This window comes from Salmo trutta, chromosome 6, assembly GCF_901001165.1.
Source record: "Salmo trutta chromosome 6, fSalTru1.1, whole genome shotgun sequence".
NCBI classification, from domain to species: domain Eukaryota; kingdom Metazoa; phylum Chordata; class Actinopteri; order Salmoniformes; family Salmonidae; genus Salmo; species Salmo trutta.
In genome coordinates, this window is record NC_042962.1 from 56,507,029 (window position 1) to 56,526,967 (window position 19,939).

General features: G+C 45.7%; 2 protein-coding genes across 2 annotated transcripts in view; both read right to left on the reverse strand.

Moving 5' to 3' along the window:
- Positions 1 to 7,494: 7,494 nt before the first annotated feature.
- On the reverse strand, positions 7,495 to 9,276 carry LOC115196372 (mid1-interacting protein 1-B). Its single transcript, XM_029757136.1, has 2 exons — positions 8,972 to 9,276; positions 7,495 to 8,770 (listed from the first exon to the last, which is right to left on the reverse strand). The coding sequence occupies exon 2, from the start codon at positions 8,442 to 8,444 to the stop codon at positions 7,971 to 7,973; it is 474 nt and encodes a 157-aa protein (XP_029612996.1). The 5' UTR covers positions 8,445 to 8,770; positions 8,972 to 9,276; the 3' UTR covers positions 7,495 to 7,970.
- Positions 9,277 to 10,094: 818 nt separating this feature from the next.
- Positions 10,095 to 19,939, reverse strand: part of LOC115196371 (tetraspanin-7-like) — a 36,625-nt gene continuing 26,780 nt past the window's right edge. The window contains exons 2-8 of the mRNA XM_029757135.1: positions 19,152 to 19,340; positions 16,547 to 16,621; positions 16,202 to 16,297; positions 15,838 to 15,993; positions 15,678 to 15,761; positions 13,817 to 13,898; positions 10,095 to 11,966 (exon numbers count right to left, since the gene is read on the reverse strand). Of these exons, the coding sequence (XP_029612995.1) occupies positions 13,830 to 13,898; positions 15,678 to 15,761; positions 15,838 to 15,993; positions 16,202 to 16,297; positions 16,547 to 16,621; positions 19,152 to 19,340 (669 nt within the window). The 3' untranslated portion in view covers positions 10,095 to 11,966; positions 13,817 to 13,829. The remainder of the gene's footprint in view (positions 11,967 to 13,816; positions 13,899 to 15,677; positions 15,762 to 15,837; positions 15,994 to 16,201; positions 16,298 to 16,546; positions 16,622 to 19,151; positions 19,341 to 19,939) is intronic.

Genomic DNA, 19,939 nt, shown 5'->3' on the forward strand with positions numbered 1-19,939 from the left:
TCCAGGTGTTGATTCCATTCCATTTGCTCTGTTCCAGACATTATTACGAGCTGTCCTCCCCTCAGCAGCCTCCACTGGTGTGTGTGTGTGTGTGTGTAGTCATGGCGACTCACAGTTCAATCCCCTACTTCTCTCTCGGTGTGAGTCACGTTTTGTCACCAAAGCCCCATATACTACCCACCACTGCGACCTGTACGCTCTCGTTGACTGGCCCTCGCTTCATACTCGTCGCCAAACCCACTGGCTCCAGGTCATCTACAAGACCCTGCTAGGTAAAGTCCCCCCTTATCTCAGCTCGCTGGTCACCATAGCAGCACCCACCTGTAGCACGCGCTCCAGCAGGTATATCTCTCTGGTCACCCCCAAAGCCAATTCCTCCTTTGGCCGTCTCTCCTTCCAGTTCTCTGCTGCCAATGACTGGAACGAACTACAAAAATCTCTGAAACTGGAAACACTTATCTCCCTCACTAGCTTTAAGCACCAGCTGTCAGAGCAGCTCACAGATCACTGCACCTGTACATAGCCCATCTATAATTTAGCCCAAACAACTACCTCTTCCCCTACTGTATTTATTTATTTTGCTCCTTTGCACCTCATTATTTCTACTTTGCACTTTCTTCCACTGCAAATCTACCATTCCAGTGTTTTACTTGCTATATTGTATGTACTTCGCCACCATGGCCTTTTTTTGCCTTTACCTCCCTTATCTCACCTCATTTGCTCACATTGTATATAGACTTATTTTTCTACTGTATTATTGACTGTATGTTTGTTTATTCCATGTGTAACTCTGTGTTGTTGTATGTGTCAAACTGCTTTGCTTTATCTTGGCCAGGTCGCAGTTGTAAATGAGAACTTGTTCTCAACTTGCCTACCTGGTTAAATAAAGGTGAAATAAAAATAAAAATGTTCTCAAGCCCGCTCCGTGCGCGTGTTTCCGTGCGCGTGGTCGGCACTAATTGAATTAGCCACTTCTGTCCTGGCAATCGGCCTGGCTGGCTGGCTGGCTGGCTGACTCACTGGCTGGCTGATGAAGGACTGTAGATAATCATTACGCCGCACCTCACCAACACAGAGACAGAGAGCGAGAGAAAGAAAGGGGAAGAGAGAGAGCGGCGATGGGCAGAATTGATTAGTAGGGCTTTGATTCACAGCAACACCCACCCCCAGAGACAGGCTTGTGGGATGAGAAATGATACGAGGGGGAGGGATGGAGTGTGTCAGGGGCAAGAGGGAGGGGGAAGGTGGGAGGGTTGGAGTGTGTGTCAGGGGCAAGAGGGAGAGGGAAGGGGGGAGAGATGGAGTGTGTCAGGGGCAAGAGGGAGAGGGGAGGGGGGAGGGATGGAGTGTGTCAGGGGCAAGAGGGAGTGGAAAGAGGGGTGGGAGGGTTGGAGAGTGTGTCAGGGGCAAGAGGGAGAGAGAAGGTGGGAGGGTTGGAGTGTGTCAGGGGCAAGAGGGAGGGGAGGAGGGGTGAATCAAAATAGGATGCTGACAACTCTGTATAACCCAACTGAGACATCCCTCCAGTGTTGTGGAAGCTCTGAGTCAGCTGGTCAGCTTTGATTGGACAGAAATGCAGAGCTCAGTAGCCGCAGCCCATCAGCAGTCCTTTATGTTCAGAGAGCCAGTGGTTTGAATGCCAGGTCTGCAGTGGCAGGAATGGACTGTGTTAGCCCACATAGCTAGCAGAAACCTCAAAGACCTTGTTTCTTTCGTTTCAGGACTAGGGTGGTATGTCCCCAGACTGTCAGATACACACAGGGCCAGTGATTGCTCTCTTGTAGCACGGAGCCTCAAGGGCGGTGGAGTTATCGCTGCCATCGCTCATCTTCTGGAGCCAAGCAGACCAGCGTGGTGTCCCCTGGAGAGATAGGAGGCCCAATCACACTGTACTGCACAGTCCTCTGGCCTTCACAACTCTGTTAACACACACACACACACACACACACACACACACACACACACACACACACCCCAATACCCTCAGCCTCTCAGGAAGAACACAGCTAATAGTCCTCTCATTATGGCATCAATACAAATCAATGCTGTCTGCACTGGGAAACATGAACATTCATAGACATGATTGAGCTGCTGGCCGAGGTGTGTGTGATGTGACTGAGTGTATTTGTGTGTGTGTGTGTGTGTGTGTGAGGGGGGCTCTCAAGGGGACACTGGAGAGGATCCCCACCCACCCAGTCTAGCCCCAGAGGTAAAGGGTTAATTAAAAGCTAATTAGGTAGAAAATAAAGGCCAGCATCTCCATTTCCGCTGTGCCGAACACAATTTTCCAATTGGATAGAGACTTGCACTATCTGCGTCCAATGGGAGAGACACATTACCAATTATGAGGCTTGATAAACACCAATACACTCCCCTACTTCACCCTACTCCCTTCTTTTAATATCCATATTCTCCTCGCTCTCTCATTTCCTGCACTCCCCACACAGCTCTCTAACTCGCCAGCTCTTTTAAAAATCATGCAAATTAGCCACATTCAAAGGGAAATGCATCGTAACCATGAACAACTTATGCATATTTCAGAGAGCAGGAAATCGTGCCTGAGAAGAGAGGGGGGATGGAGAGAGAGAGGGAAAGGGGGAGAGAGAGACAGAGAGAGAGAGAGAGGGAGGGAAAGAGGAGAGGAAGAGAGAGAGGGAGACAGAGAGAGAGACAGAGAGAGAGAGAGGGAGGGAAAGGGGAGAGAAAGAGAGAGAAAGAAAGAGATAATATCAGCTTAATGACATATCTTACATCCACTGCTTACTGCTCCACTTTCCTTAATGAATGCAGACACAGACATATTGCTAATGTGCTGAAATGGGAAAGGGCCTATAATGATTTCTAATTCAAGAGGAAGTTAGGAACGTGCCAAAAAGCAGTATACTTAATTACAGACTGGCAGTCTGTCGTTCTATGACTGAGTTTAATCACACTCTTATTTGTCATGGCCAATTTAGCATCCTGCGTGTCAACTCAGGCATTTAAAGGTACAGTACAAGTCATGCTAGCTACAAATCATGAGCTTTATCAACTTCCCTTTACAGTTTCACTACAGACTTCCATACTCCTGCAACATTGTCTTTTTCTCTCATGTGGGTGTTAAGACTACAGTGATGCATCTCACCACAATCCTATAACAATATCCAAGGGACATTACGTCTTAATGGTATAGTTCACCCAGATTACTAAATGACACATTGGTTTCCTTACTCTATAAGCAGTCTACGGAAAAGGTATGACAGCAATTCATGCTTTGGTTTTATTTCCCTGGCACTGCTTCTAAATGTTAATGTTTTAGCATTTGTGGCATAAATCGCATTCAAGTCATGGTACCGATATTAGTATTTTGTTGCACATGGAAACAGTGCCAGGGAAGCTAAACCAAAGCATGGATAGCTGTCTGCTGTCATACCTTGTCCATAGACTGCATACAAGGAAACCAATATGTAATTTTGCAATTTGGGTGAATTATCCTTTTACATCCCTTCAGATGTTTGCTCACAAAGACAACGTCAGTTGATACAGTCTGGAACGTGAGCCAAACTGACCTGAGGATGCAGCTCAATGCTAGCATTGTATTCATCATGTACTGTAGCGCTGCTGCTCTCCTGAACAGATCCTTCTGTATAGGAACCCACTGTATGCACGTTTAAGACAAAGACCTTGATCTAAAGACTTCTCAGCTGGTAAAGCATGGCGATTGCAACACCAGGATAGTGGGTTTGATTCCCGGGACCACCCGTACTTAAAATGAATGCACGCATGACTGTAAGTTGCTTTGGATGAAAGCGTGTGCTAAATGACATGGGTTATTATTATATTAACAGTGAACATTTAATCCTTTCCGTTGCTACTTAACACAGTTGGCCACTACTGCATTATCTGTGGTCACGTCTGAGACAATCAAACAAACGGGCTGAACTGTGGTACACTGGGGTGATATGATCAAACAAGACTCGAGTGAACTGGGGTGACAGTGTTGTGTGTGGAAAAAATAACTGAAAATACAGTCAGAAATGTTGTGATTGACTACAATAGATGGCAAAGTACTGCCTAGTTTCTATTTCTCCACAGCAACAGACAGTCATCCCTGGTGACGGCAGAGATGCTTTGCCAGCACAATGCCACCTCATATAAGATTATCAGGTGTGACATCTCTCCCTTCGAGGGCGAAGGTCACCTACTGTACCTGTCTGACTAGATATACAGAATAATCTGTGCTGTCAGAGGGTCAAGGGGTTTGGCTGTTGTCAAGGCAACCTTTGAAATGAGAGAGTAAGTGGATAGGTGTTGGAACACCTTTCCATCTCAAAGAAATGTGTCTATTTCAGAATTACTGCATCCGCTGGAGTTGAGAGGTAGATGATGCAATTAACTCTAGGAGTTATGAAATTTCTATCTCGTGACTTTGGTTTAGAATGCTAACCATAATTCGTACCATAACTTTAAGCACAGGACACACAGCAATCCAAAGGCCTAGTGAATCAAAATAATCCCCTAATAAATGACTATACTGAAGGCCTAAAGACCGTAATACAGCTGTATTAGACCTAAACGGTGTAGAACTCCAATTTGTGTTCATTTCTTTTATTTTTTACGATTGATGTGGATGGAGATGAGAGGCTGGTGGGATATCTGGGAGCTGGCTGTGAATGGCAGCGGGTCTAGCAGACAGTCAAGTAGAAAGGTTGTGTCACAGCCTCAACTACAGCCAGGTCCAAATCTGGCCAGTGACTTTAATCTCATGTCCAGAAATACAGTACTGAACTGGCCAAATAATCGTCCCAGCACCACACCAGAACACAGGCCATATGTGGTTGGCAACTCTTTAGATAAGCCCAACAGGGAAAGGGGTTCAAGGACGATCAAGTATCTAAAGGATTTGGATCTTGTATCTCAGAGGTCGACTATCTAATAGTTTTATCCCGGATACATGGAATCCCACAACCTAGAAGAATCTTGGAATCAACAGTACTGCATAAGAGGTATTTCTAGCCAAATGGAAATGGACCCGTTTGAGTTCCTGTGAATGTTTGATTACTTTATGCCTGACCTTTGTGTGACCTCAGATGACCTTATTAACAAATTCCTATTTGCCCAGAATATACAGTCGGTATAGAAAGTCACCACCCCCTTTCAAAATGTTCACCCTTTGTTGCCTTACATGCTGACCACATCGCTCGTGTCGCATGCATTGCAAAATAAATTTACACATACATGTTATTCAATCATTGCACTGAAACTGCTCACGTGCGCCAACAAGCATCTGCTTGCAAGTCAGTTCTATTTGTGACAGTAAACACGGTGCAAGTCCTGCCTCTCCCATCTCCTCATTGGTTTAAAGAAGCATTACCCACGTGCCATCTCCTCATTGGTTATACCCACGTGGGTCATTGAAAGATGAATTGAGGTCAGTCGGTCGTGGTAATCCACCTTATTATGAAAGTTAGATGCCAATCGCCGTATAAAGTCCAAAGAAGAAAAAGCCTGGAAGGAGGAGATGACTAGAAACGATTCGGTTGACCGTTTTATGTGTGAATTAATTGTAGGAGTAGAGGACCTTGTACATTTCAGGTAAAATAACGACCCAATGTTTATATCCCAAGACAAATTAGCTATCAACAGCAAGCTAGCTAAGTAGGACAAATTAGCTAGCAACTGCAAGCTAGGTAGCTAAATTGCCATAAATGTTTAATGCTTTTCGACCTGTTACCAAATTAAGATAATAATTGGTTCTGAGTTTGTTTTGATATTTCAACCTGCGTGTTGTGATCGCGTTTGGTGTGGGGGGACAAACTCAATTTTTGCACGATGGCGCACGCGGACACACGCACGCGTCCGGTTTGGGCATGTTGTTACAGCCTGAAACGAAAACACATAAAATGACTTTTTCAGCTATATTTACACACAGTAACCCAGAATATCCAAGTAATTTTTTTTTATTTTTTATAATTCTTACAAAAATGTATTCAAATTAAAACTGCAAAATACCCTATTTGGATAAGTGAACACCCCCTAGTGAATACTTGGTTGAACCACCTTTTGCTTGAATTACAGTCATTTGTCTTTTTGAATACGTCTCCACTAACTTTGCACATCTAGACCGTGCAATATTTGCCCATTCCCCTGCAGAATTGGTGAAGCTCAGTCAAATTGCATGGTGACCGCTTATGGACTGCACTCTTCCAAGTCATTCCACAGATTCTCAATGGGATTTAGATCGGGGCTCTGACTAGGCACTCAAGGACATTCATCTTCTTGTCTTTCAGCCACTGTACGGTTGCTTTGGCAGTGTGCTTTGGGTCATTGTCATGTTGAAAAGTGAACCATCATCCCATTTTCAACTTCCTGGCAGAGGGCAGCCGGTTCTCCTCAAGAATCTGTCGGTATTTTGCACTGTCCATTTTCCCTACTATCCTGACCCTGCTGAAGAGAAACACCTCCACAATAGGATGCTGCCACCACCGTGTTTTAAGGTAGACATGGTGTTCTTTATTGTAGGCATGGTGTTCTTTGGGTGGAAAGATGTATTGGGTTTTCTCCAGACATATCGTTTTGCATTCAGACCAAAAAGTTCAATTTTAGTGTCATCTGACCACAGCATCTTTTGCCACTTGGTCTCGGAATCTACAATGTGCTTTTTGGCAAAGCTCAAACGAGACTTTATGTAGGTTTTTTCTTCTTGCCACCCTCCCATAGAGGCCAGATTTGTGGAGCACTTGTGATAGTGGGCACATGCACACATTGACCAGTCTTTACCATAAAGGCCTGAAACTCCTTCAAAGTCACCAATGGCTTCTTGGTAGCCTCTCTGATCAGTCTCCTCCTTGCCCAGGCATCCAGTTTGGAGGGACGGCCTGATCTATGCGGGGTCTGAGTGGTGCCATACGCCTTAACCACTTGTTAATAATGGTCTTGTGCTCCGAGGGACAAAGCCTTTGAAATCTTTTTATATCCATCCCGACTTTATCTCGTAGATCTTTTGACAGTACCTTTCCTACCATAGTGGATTCTTTGCTTTGAATTGCACTATTAAGCAGTGGAGTCCTCTATGAACAACTGCTTTTATTCTGAACTAATCAAAGTCCTAAAATGGATCACAGATGGAAAACAATTAGCTTGACTTGTGATCTGGAAGGTGGTTGGTTATACCTCAGCAAGTTTAATTCTAAGGGGGGTGTTCACTTATCCAAATAGGGTATTTTACTGTTTTACTTTGAGTTTTGAAGACAAAAATTCACTTGGATATTGTGGGTTAGGGTGTGTAAATAAAGCTGAAAAAAGTCTAAATGTATGTGTTTTCATTTCAGGCTGTAAGGCAACAAAAGGTGAACATTTTGAAAGGGGGTGGTGACTTCCTATACCCACTGTAGGCATCAGTTCACAGACTAATCACAATCTTACAGTTTAATCAATCAAGTCACAAAACTGTTATGCCGAAGTTGTGTACCTCTCAATAAACCAGTGACTGTGTCAAATAAACTGATCACAACATAACAATGAGAAGATGTTTAATCGCTGAGGCGTCGTTCCTATAGAAAAATAAAATGGTGCTTAAATAAGGTTTACAGTTGGTGTTAATCTCTTGGAATCTCTCAAATTCAAAATAATTATCATTTGATTCCAGTTCATAGATTATCAAGCACATGATTTAGTTAATGGCAATGACTCATTGCTACCGTAACATATGAAATCACTGTCAGTAGGCATTATGCAATGTGGCCCAATCAACAACAAAATCTTAACATGGATAGACCATCCATACAACAAGCCATTAATACACAAGACTTAGTGCAAACAATCATTCAAACAGTTGATGGAAAATGTTTAACAATGCATATGAAACGTCTAGTAGGTTACATTCCCACTGTGGGAATAAATACAAACGATATCACTAGGACATCCCCCCCATTCCACTGTTCACCAATGACTTTTGATGTTATCGTCTGACACGCTCAACTTTATAGTAGTCACAGTCCACAGCCCCTTACTCCAATCTCCTGATTGTACCTGTTCGTGAGGGTGTTTGCTTTCCGGGTAAGCTTGGACAGAACAGTGTGCAGTCCGGTCAAATGATAATGAAATTGTTTCTCCAAGTCATCATCATCGGATTCTATTCTGGATATGTCCAACGCGGTCACCCCCATTTTTTCTTTCCGCCTGTCGTCTGCTTGTAGGACCCCCCATTCGATGTCATTCCTGATCGATTTTAACAGCACATAGTAATTGTACATGTCCCCGTCCTGGAAATAGGTGGCTGACCCATTGCTGGCGGTCCTAATCGGTGATATCGTTTTCACCTCTTCTTCCTCGTCTAGAGGCACGTCTCTTAGCAGACTAGGAACCATCACCGTCTGATCCATGTTATTTACGGCACCAATAAAGCGGTTCATTGCATTGAACAATGAATTCTTTTGATTGTACGAATCCGAAATTTGCATCATTTTTGCGAGAAATCTGACCGCGTGCAGACAATCTAGTTACCTCACGTCACCGATGATAATGCAGTTTTACTCAGTCTGAAATCAACCTTAGCAAGCTAACTAGCTAATGCTCTTTATCGGATTACAATTACAAATTTAGCTGCTGCAAAAGCTTACTCAGTCCGAGGAAACGTCCAGACTTCTCAAACGTCTTGCCTGCCTTGTGAGAACTGTACTACCTAACGTTACTCACTAATTGACTAACAAGTGGCTTTTTTCTAAGGGCGTTCCCGGATCTGTCTCAGTCGGATGTTTCCCCCTCAGGCCAAAGTAACAGGATGAACGACCTGAAATAAGACACCATACGGTTAGTTACTTCAGGTAACGTTATTTCAGTATCACTAGTTGCACAGTAGGCCTAGCAAAAATGAAGAAATCCTTACACTAGCCGATAGTTGAGAACGGAAGCATCTAACTGAATGAACAGCTAACATTAGCTAGCTAGCCATATTTGGAGAATAAATTGAGCTCAAGCAGTACAAACTCACAGTGATGTTATTGTCCCTGGTATTTTCCCGAATAACCACTTCACTTGTTAAACTTCTGTGGAAGGCATAAAGTCTTAATTTGCCAGCTTGTTGTGAGCGATAGCAGTTTGCTAGTTGAATAAATCCCCAGCACCAGCAGGAGGACGGTGATGTGCAGTAGTGGCGCACTTGCATCAGCCCACAAACCGTAACTCCGTTTCCAGCCAATCACATTTTAGCCGGTTTCTCACCAACCCGGCTGATTTTCTGCCAAGTCAGCTCCCGGTTAGAACATGTTTACTTCCTTCAAAAAACAAAAACACGTATCTTTACATTCCTTCCATACTTATGAAGAAAATAACATAATGTCACTTCAATACTGATGACTCAAATGTGTACTGTGAAAAACTTGCTTTCACAGTTTTAGTAAAACCAGGGCTCGTGTACATTTGAATATGAGCGTCTCAAATGACATCCTTTCAAAGAAATACGGAGGCGAGGAAGGAATCATAATTATGCAATTTGAGTGGTGAAAGAGCAGGCTCGTCTGAGGAAACTTAGCGACGTGATGAAGCAGGAGTTTAATTCAGGCTGGGGTTGCGTCATTCCTGCCCACAAAAACACTTTACGTAGTAGATGTACTAGTGACAATTTTAACAATGTATACACTATCAACAAAGTAGTTCGTTTTTTATGCTGTGTCAACATAGTATAGTTTCTGATGCTGTAACAGATTCATGATCACGAATACGGATGTCCATTGTGAATACGTTACATTATAACAAACGGTAAGGATTTCATTGGATGTTGTTCTTGTTCGCAATTTTTTTTTTTTTTTTTACAGTTAAGCCCATAAGGATCCTATTAAATTCCTCGAATTAAATTATTCTAATTGCTAATTCTGTGGTCAAGCCTGCCTCACGAACACTCTTTCTAGACGGGATCGCGAATACGTTTTTCATAGATGTGATAGTGACACCGTGGGGTAAAAAATATTATTGCTACCTGTAAATTATATTGGATTTATCAGGGGCAGAATTAATGAATGATGATTAACTACCCACCTTATTATCAACAACAAAAAATACTCGGTTCTAGAAACAAAAGAGAGAGTAAATATCTCACAACAGAAGCTCACAACTGAAACGATGTAATGGCCATTTTATTAATACATTCAAGATCACAATTGTTCACAATATCAACGTACATTTGTTGGCATGCTAGCTGGTGATGCATTTTAAAACGTTTTCTTTTTTTTATACAAAGTCTTATTTCATCTGTCCAATTTTGGATTGAGAGATTAATTGATCATGTACATTGGTTTTATACTGATCCACTGAAAACACAGAGCAACTTCAGAATGCGTCAAAACCCCAAAACAAAAAAACTAAAATAATCCTAGTAATTACAGAAATAGAATCTTAGAACCAGCTTGCTGTACTCACATGACAGTTGAATTAAACCAGTAACAGTGTCAGTGACCTCGGTGGTCTGCCCCACTCCATTCTACCCCCAGGCCCCCACTAAAGCTTAGTATTCCTACAGTCATTACCACCTAAGAGGTTGCTGTCATATTACTGATTCTCCATTTAAGTAATACACAAATGTGGCAAATCTTCAGAAAGTGGTATTTCATTTGATTGTTCCAAGCCAGAGCAATGACAGACCGAATCGAGCTCGAACACCTCAAGTCCTACCACTGAGAATGACTCTCTCTCTATCTCTCTCTCTCGCTCTCTCTCTCTTTCTTTCACTGGACACAGACATCAATTCATCGTCTATTCCACGTCATTTCATTGAAATGATGTGGAAACAACGTTGATTCAACCAGTGTGTGCCCAGTGGGCTCTCTCTCTGTCTACCAATCCCATATAGTGAGAAGCAAACGGCAACAACAAAAGACCGGAAGTAGAATAGTCTTCTCTCATCATCAGAAAGCAGTGCTGACTCAGTGAAACTCTAGTTTGTGCAGCGATCCCACTCTATTTTACTATCCTTGTCCATTCTCCAGCACATCCAGTTCTCTCTCTCTCTCTCGTCAGGGGGAAGGGAGTTGGAACCGAATGTACTGGGGTGTGGCGGTGGAGAGAGAGAGAGAGAGAGAGAGAGAACTGGATGTGCTGGAGAACGGACAAGGACAGTAAAATAGAGTGGGATCTCAAGCAGAAGGTGAATGTGTAAAAACATTTGAACACCAAAACTGGGGTTTAAACCAGAAAAATGGCTGTGTCTCAGACTACTGTTATAGAAACACGCATGACTAGTTAAGACTTTTAAAATGAAATAAAATATTACAACAACAAAACAACATTATGACTAACTAACTGACAGACAGAAGGCACAGGGGAGGGAGTGGCAGAGATCACCAAGTACAGGACTCAACTGAATACAGAGGATCTAAACGCATCGCAAATACACATCCACAGAGAGCAACTTGCACAAGGTCATTTAGAGTGATAGTCATTAGAAGCAGGATGTAGGTTTACTGTTGTCCACGTAGCAGCAAAAAGCAGATGCTGTGTGCGTGTGTGTGAGAGAGAGTGTGTGTGTGTGTCAGTTAGAGAAACTCTGTCCCTTCTGAGTGGGCTCAAGTTTCTTTCAAAGACCTCATATTGGAAATTCTGATGGCATCTCTCAAATTATTTCCAGGAAATTTAGACTGGGGAAGATAGCCGTCGAACAAGGAGCTATGTTGCATCAAGGCAATTTCTTAGGAATATTGTCAACTTGTGTAAGTGAAGATTGGTACTATTTCAATTAGGCATGGCATGCCTGGATCGGAGCATATGGCTGAGGCAGGTGCTAATCGACAACCATTCAAAGTCTTGAAAGGTAACATTTTTAATCATGGCATGATGGCATATTAAGGAATGTGTTCAAAGAGATGAAAGAGAGAAAAAGAGAGCGATAAAGTAAGAAAGATAAGGAGTGGAAAAGTAATGGAGTGTGCCAGCGTTTGGGTGTGTTCCTCCCCAGTTTCCAAGGTGACGTGTACTTTCTCCTCCTCCTGGTCTCCCTGGAAGGAAACAAGAACAAAGGTGCCGACAATCACAGAGAGACTCAACATGATTGTGTGTGTACGTGTGTGTCTGCGCATGTGTGTCTACATTCCCTGAAAACACCATCACCACCCCCCATAATCAGTGACAACGAGGGGATCCTCTCTTTTGGAACTTGTCACCTGAAGCTTTTGGAGGACAGATCTCCCTGAGAAGTCTCTGCAGGGCCGCCACACATCCAGAGGGATAGCCATTTGTCTGCTGTAATGAGCGGAGCCTTTGGACTGTGACGTGTGTAAGAAGCCTAAATGCCACTCTCTCTCTCTGCACCTGTGGAACGCAGTCTGTCGGTTAACCCTCCCGGAGCCTCCCGTGCCAGGCTTCAGGTCTATTTAGAGCCCTGAGGCTTCTGAAGTGACGAAACAGCCAACCAGTGTCTGGTGGATAGGAGCCAGTAACAGTTTCTGCAAGCTTCGAATTGACAATGACGCTCTGGTGAAGCTCGGCCATGCTAACCGCTAGCAGGCTAAACCCTATGAGGCTAAACCCTATGAGGTTAAGCCAGTGTGTCATAGGGGGGAGAAGTGGGGGATTCTAACTCTTTAAGGCATAATCACGCCACACAGCCCTGCCAACACGGTATAAATCAGAGTGTTTAATTGCGAGCCAAACAGCTTTAGTTATAATCCACAGCAGCACAGTCGGGGACGGCCAATTAGAGGGGCCTGCTGGGAAGGTGTGAGCTAGCGATAACCACCTTGCATAGTGAGATCACGTTTGTGTGTGTGTGTGTGTGTGTGTGTGTTTGACTGCGACTTGCAGGGGGCTGTAGGGGTTCCAGCCATGGAGGTCTGTGACACAACCCCTTATTACACTGCTTAGTCACAGAGACAAATAGCACTACACAAGTGTGTGTGTGTGTGTGTAGCACTCTGGTACCCTGCAGATAATGACCCATTTTGTATTCTACATGAGTCAAATGAAATGGAGTCCATTGCCCATGTTATGAATGGCTGCTGATCATACAAGGATTTATACATTGCTAGACATGACCGCCTTGTTGACCTGATAGTGTCATGTCCTGACCATAGAAAGCTGTTATTGTCTATGGTAGAGTAGGTCAGGGCGTGACAGGGGTTTTTCTAGTTTAGATTTTCTATGTTATGTTCTAGTTTTTGTATTTCTATGTTAGGTTTTGTTTGGGATGATCTCCAATTAGAGGCAGCTGGTCATCGTTGTCTCTAATTGGAGATCATACTTAAGTAGGTGTTTTTCCCACCTGGGTTTGTGGGAGATTGTTTTTGAGTACGTGTATGTTAACTCTTCGTCACGGTTTGTTGTTTTTGTTTATTCAGTTTATTTTGTATGTATTGCATAGTTTCACAGTTCAATAAAATATGTGGAACGATAATCACGCTGCACTTTGGTCCGCTTCATCCTACGACAACCGTGATAAATAGCCAGCAAGGTGGGACAAGTGGTCTCACCAACAGCACGTATGCATAAACATTCTTGTGTGAGGGAAGCTCGTTTGATATTGATGACGGTGGGTTTTCCTGTGTGCCAGATGTTGTTGTTGTGGGGGGAGGCCAGGGGGAGGTGTTCGTTTTGGAAGTGGGCTGCTCATTGGACGGCTACATGGAGCAGGCCTTTGCTGAGAAGCTGCTTAAATGCCAGCCCCTCGTGGCATGCTGGGACAGCCTGGGGTGGAGGTGCAAGATGGTGGCAGCCTAGCTGTTTGGAGAAGGATGTGCTTTCTGTACCCTTGAGTGCCATGCATACATGGACCTTTGAACTGTTTGGATCCTTTTTTTGTAAATTTGATTGGTGGATTCAAATAAAGTATTTGTGTGTGTGTCAGACTCACCTGCACCTCACTGCTACACCATCTCATATTGGTTGGCAGTGATAAGCCGCGACAGACAGCATGCCAACAGCATACCAATTGACTGGAGAGAAAGAGAGAGAGAGTGAAAAAAGAGAGGGTGGGAGAAAGAGAGAGAGAGTGGGAGAGAGAGAGAAAAAGAGAGGGAGAGGGGTGGTGATGAAAATGAGTCAGTTCCAACAGAACACAATAAATCATCTCTCTTAGAGGTCCTCAGTCTTCCCTCCATCCTCCCCCTCTTCCCTCCACCTTTCCCCTCTTCTCTCCATCCTCCCCCTCTTCCCTCCACCTTTCCCCTCTTCCCTCCATCCTCCCCCTCTTTCCTCCACCTTTCCCCTCTTCCCTCCATCCTCCCCCTCTTCCCTCCACATTTCCCCTCTTTCCTCCATCCTCCCCCTCTTCCCTCCACCCTCCCCCTCTTTCCTACACCTTTCCCCTCTTCCCTCCATCCTCCCCCTCTTCCCTCCACCTTTCCCCTCTTTCCTCCATCCTCCCCCTCTTCCCTCCACCTTTCCCCTCTTTCCTCCATCCTCCCCCTCTTCCCTCCACCCTCCCCCTCTTTCCTCCACCCTCCCCCTCTTCCCTCCACCCTCCCCCTCTTCCCTCCATCCTCATTGCCGGGGGATGGAGGGCCAAGGAGGGATCAGGGAAGGAGGAGAGGAGGGATCAGGGAAGGAAGAGAGGAGGGATCAGGGAAGGAGGAGAGGAGGGATCAGGGAAGGAGGAGAGGAGGGATCAGGGAAGGAAGAGAGGAGGGATCAGGGAAGGAGGAGAGGAGGGATCAGGGAAGGAGGAGAGGAGGGATCATGGAAGGAAGAGAGGAGGGATCAGGGAAGGAAGAGAGGAGGGATCAGGGAAGGAAGAGAGGAGGGATCAGGGAAGGAGGAGAGGAGGGATCAGGGAAGGAAGAGAGGAGGGATCAGGGAAGGGAGAGAGGAGGGATCAGGGAAGGGAGAGAGGAGGGATCAGGGAAGGGAGAGAGGAGGGATCAGGGATAAGATGCATTAAAGGGGTGGCTGCTCCTCTAAGAGGTGTCATTGATCTCTCTGCCACCCCTCCTTCTCCCCTCGCCGCTTCCCTCCATAACGTTTACGGTGCAATTAATGGGCTCGGGACTGCAGAAGAGCAGGCCGTCGCAGGTCACAGCATCCACGGAGACACACACACACTCTCACTCTCTCTACCTACCTCCCCCAGGCCCATTAAGGGTAATGGAGGGGGTCGCTGTGACGACGAGCGGCGCTGTGGGGCTAATCGAGCATGTCAGCCCGAGCAGGAGGTAACGACCACATTCGCGCAGAGTAGAGAGAGAGAGGAGAAATGAGGAGAGAGCGAAGGAGGGAGAGGAGAAATGAGGAGAGGGAGAGAGAGGAGAAATGGAGAGAGAAGAGGAATGGAGAGAGGGAGAGAGAGGAGAAATGAGGAGAGAGAGAGGAGAAATGGAGAGAGAGAGGAGAAATGGAGAGAGAGAGGAGAAATGGAGAGAGAAGAGGAATGGAGAGAGGGAGCTGGAGAAGGAAGGAGGTAGGGGAGAGAGAGAGTGTGTGTGTGTCTGTATGCGTATGTGGAAAAGCGAGAGGGATGGAGAGCGTGTGTGTGTGCTCTTGTACTCTGGTCTGCATAATAGTTCCCGAGGCGCGCCTGAATGGTATGTGTGTGATGGAACAGGCTCTGAGTGGCGGACTAGCTGATTGGGTCTGAAGGAGCAGCGGTGAACATCGCCCCAGCCGTGTGTAATCATTAATAACCTGCACTGGGCACACGCTCACACACACACACACACACACACACACACACACACAGAAGGAGAGTGGAAGAACAGCTGGTCCATACTGTTACTTACTTGTGAGACAGCTATTCCAAATGTCACTCCGGCAATGATCCCCATGTTAGTCTCAATGAAGTCAGTCACCAGCTCATAACAGCCCTGTAGAAGACAAGACAAGTGAGTGTGTTTGTCAGTGTATACGGTGTGTGTCTGTCTGTCCGTGTGTGTGTCTGACCTGCTGGTGGACCTTGCTGGGGGCTATGGTGACATTGCGCAGGTCAGAAGAGTTACAGTCAGAGATGCTGGCACAGCAGCTGGGTGGGATGCCGTTGTTAGGGAACCAGATACTGGACAACCAGCTGGTGTAGTTCAGCACACCACAGCATTTCAACTGGAGGGAGAGAGGGGGATGGAGAGAGATGGAGAGGGAGAGAGAGCAAGAGAGAGCGAGAGAGGGATGGAGAGGGAGAGGAGAGAGAGAGAGAGAGGGATGGAGAGAGCAAGAGAGATAGAGAGAGAGGGGGGTTGGAGAGAGAGATTTATCACCATCCGTTTTTAATCACAATCCTAATTTGGCTGTCAAAATGACCGTCACTCACACTGCGCTGCACATTGTCCACAGCCAGGCTCCTCTCGTCCTGGGAATTGTAGTTCTTCACTGCCTCACTGAAGGTCCTCTGGAAGGTTCCCTTTATCTGGGAACACAAACACACAGTTCTTATTGTGTTCATAGCTTCTCCTGTTGTGAAACAGATGGACACTCTGACCGATGAATTCTGCCCACTGGGCACACACTGGTTGAATCAACATTGTTTCCATGTCAGTTCAACAAAATTAAGTTTAACTAACGTGGAATAGACGTTGAATTGACATCTGTACCCAGTGGGTGGGTACTCATGATCCTGTGGGTGAGTGCCAGAGGCAGGTATGGCAGGGCCACCTACCTCATGACGAAAGACAAAGCCGGAGATGCCAGCCACAAGCTCTGCCAGGAAGATCAGGGACAGGAACATGGCATACTGCAGAGAGAGGGCACACAGGGGACAACAAAACGGACAATGAGTTACTGTGTATATTTTGCAGACTTTCTCACCCTTTGCTCACAATAAGATCCTCGAAACACTGCAAGGAACGTTGAATGACAGTAGGAAAGGAAGACATTTTTAGAAGGAAAGAAATCAAAAACGAAACAAAGACAGAAACAAACCCACTGGGCATACACTGGTTGAATTAACGTTGTTTCCACGTCATTTCAATGATATTACTTTGAACCAATGTGGAATAGATGTTGAATTCTGTTTCTTCCCCAGTGGGAAGAAATGAACACATTTGAGTTACTCGGATGACAACTTCTCCTAGCTCTCATCAACTTCTCTTAGCTCTCACCAACTTCTCCTGGCTCTCACCAACTTCTCCTGGCTCTCACCAACTTCTCCTAGCTCTCATCAACTTCTCCTAGCTCTCACCAACTTCTCCTAGCACTCACCAACTTCTCCTAGCTCTCACCAACTTCTCCTAGCACTCACCAACTTCTCCTAGCTCTCATCAACTTCTCCTAGCTCTCATCAACTTCTCCTAGCTCTCATCAACTTCTCCTAGCTCTCACCAACTTCTCCTAGCTCTCACCAACTTCTCCTAGCTCTCATCATCAACTTCTCCTAGCTCTCATCAACTTCTCCTAGCTCTCATCAACTTCTCCTAGCTCTCGCCAACTTCTCCTAGCTCCCGCCAACTTCTCCTAGCTCCCGCCAACTTCTCCTAGCTCCCGCCAACTTCTCCTAGATCTCGCCAACTTCTCCTAGCTCTCGCCAACTTCTCCTAGCTCTCGCCAACTTCTCCTAGCTCTCGCCAACTTCTCCTAGCTCTCATCAACTTCTCCTAGCTCTCATCAACTTCTCCTAGCTCTCATCAACTTCTCCTAGCTCTCATCAACTTCTCCTAGCTCTCATCAACTTCTCCTAGCTCTCATCAACTTCTCCTAGCTCTCGCCAACTTCTCCTAGCTCTCGCCAACTTCTCCTAGCTCTCATCAACTTCTCCTAGCTCTCATCAACTTCTCCTAGCTCTCATCAACTTCTCCTAGCTCTCATCAACTTCTTCTAGCTCTCATCAACTTCTCCTAGCTCTCATGAACTTCTCCTAGCTCTCACCAACTTCTCCTAGCTCTCACCAACTTCTCCTAGCTCTCATCAACTTCTACTAGCTCTCGCCAACTTCTCCTAGCTCTCGCCAACTTCTCCTAGCTCTCGCCAACTTCTCCTAGCTCTCGCCAACTTCTCCTAGCTCCCGCCAACTTCTCCTAGCTCCCGCCAACTTCTCCTAGCTCCCGCCAACTTCTCCTAGCTCTCATCAACTTCTCCTAGCTCTCACCAACTTCTCCTAGCTCTCACCAACTTCTCCTAGCTCTCACCAACTTCTCCTAGCTCTCACCAACTTCTCCTAGCTCTCATCAACTTCTCCTAGCTCTCACCAACTTCTCCTAGCTCTCACCAACTTCTCCTAGCTCTCATCAACTTCTTCTAGCTCTCATCAACTTCTCCTAGCTCTCATCAACTTCTCCTAGCTCTCGCCAACTTCTCCTAGCTCTCGCCAACTTCTCCTAGCTCTCGCCAACTTCTCCTAGCTCTCGCCAACTTCTCCTAGCTCTCGCCAACTTCTCCTAGCTCCCGCCAACTTCTCCTAGCTCCCGCCAACTTCTCCTAGATCTCGCCAACTTCTCCTAGCTCTCGCCAACTTCTCCTAGCTCTCGCCAACTTCTCCTAGCTCTCGCCAACTTCTCCTAGCTCTCATCAACTTCTCCTAGCTCTCATCAACTTCTCCTAGCTCTCATCAACTTCTCCTAGCTCTCATCAACTTCTCCTAGCTCTCATCAACTTCTCCTAGCTCTCATCAACTTCTTCTAGCTCTCATGAACTTCTCCTAGCTCTCATGAACTTCTCCTAGCTCTCACCAACTTCTCCTAGCTCTCACCAACTTCTCCTAGCTCTCATCAACTTCTACTAGCTCTCATCAACTTCTACTAGCTCTCGCCAACTTCTCCTAGCTCTCGCCAACTTCTCCTAGCTCTCGCCAACTTCTCCTAGCTCTCGCCAACTTCTCCTAGCTCTCGCCAACTTCTCCTAGCTCCCGCCAACTTCTCCTAGCTCCCGCCAACTTCTCCTAGCTCCCGCCAACTTCTCCTAGCTCTCGCCAACTTCTCCTAGCTCTCATCAACTTCTCCTAGCTCTCATCAACTTCTCCTAGCTCTCACCAACTTCTCCTAGCTCTCATCAACTTCTTCTAGCTCCCGCCAACTTCTCCTAGCTCCCGCCAACTTCTCCTAGCTCTCACCAACTTCTCCTAGCTCTCACCAACTTCTCCTAGCTCTCACCAACTTCTCCTAGCTCTCATCAACTTCTCCTAGCTCTCGCCAACTTCTCCTAGCTCTCGCCAACTTCTCCTAGCTCTCGCCAACTTCTCCTAGCTCTCGCCAACTTCTCCTAGCTCCCGCCAACTTCTCCTAGCTCCCGCCAACTTCTCCTAGCTCTCACCAACTTCTCCTAGCTCTCACCAGCTTGAGCATCCATGGGCTCCCGCGGCAGGTAGCGAAGCATCCAAACAGTCCGAACACGATGATGCATGCTCCGGTGCCAATGAGAACATAAGGAGCGTTGGTGGAGCTGTCAGCGATGATAGATATGTACGCACCCAGCATAAACTTCCCCCATAGTCCCACAGCTAAGAGGATCGCCCCCGTGATCTGGAGAGAGAGAGAGAGAGAGAGAGAGAGAGAGAGAGAGAGAGAAGGTGAAAGACAGCATTAGAGCCCTGTCACTAGAAAGTCATCAAGGGCATCACTGGAGGTTTCAGACCCATAGAGATGATAGGTGGCACAACTGTAACACAACCATCACAGCTTCATGCTAAATGACACGTTACATATGATATGAAATGTCAGTGGTCTGTTTAAGCAGTCGTCCATAAAACCAGTCAAGTTCTCTGTGTAATAAACCATTGATTACACTGTAAATGATACACTGCCGATCCACTATAATGCTGTTAGTGGCACTGGAGATAGCTCTTTGCTGCCACCCAATGAAAGAAACTGAATCCTCACTGCATGGCTCATGAGACAGAAGAGAAAGTGAGACATTTTATAGGCTCCTTTTTTCTGGTTAAAAATAACTAATACTTACTAAGTAGACCAGACCCAGCTGCTGTCAAGTTTTCAAGATATTTCACTTTCAAAATACAGAAATCAGACGATTTCTGTATTTTGAAAGTTACATATCTTGAAAACTTGAGTGCCGACAAACAAAACATTTTGGGACAATGTCAATAATGGGTCAATGAAACAAA

Excerpts from the sequence above, each read along its gene's own strand:
- LOC115196372 (XM_029757136.1), bottom strand. The coding sequence starts at position 8,444 with ATGATGCAAATTTCGGATTCGTACAATCAAAAGAATTCATTGTTCAAT.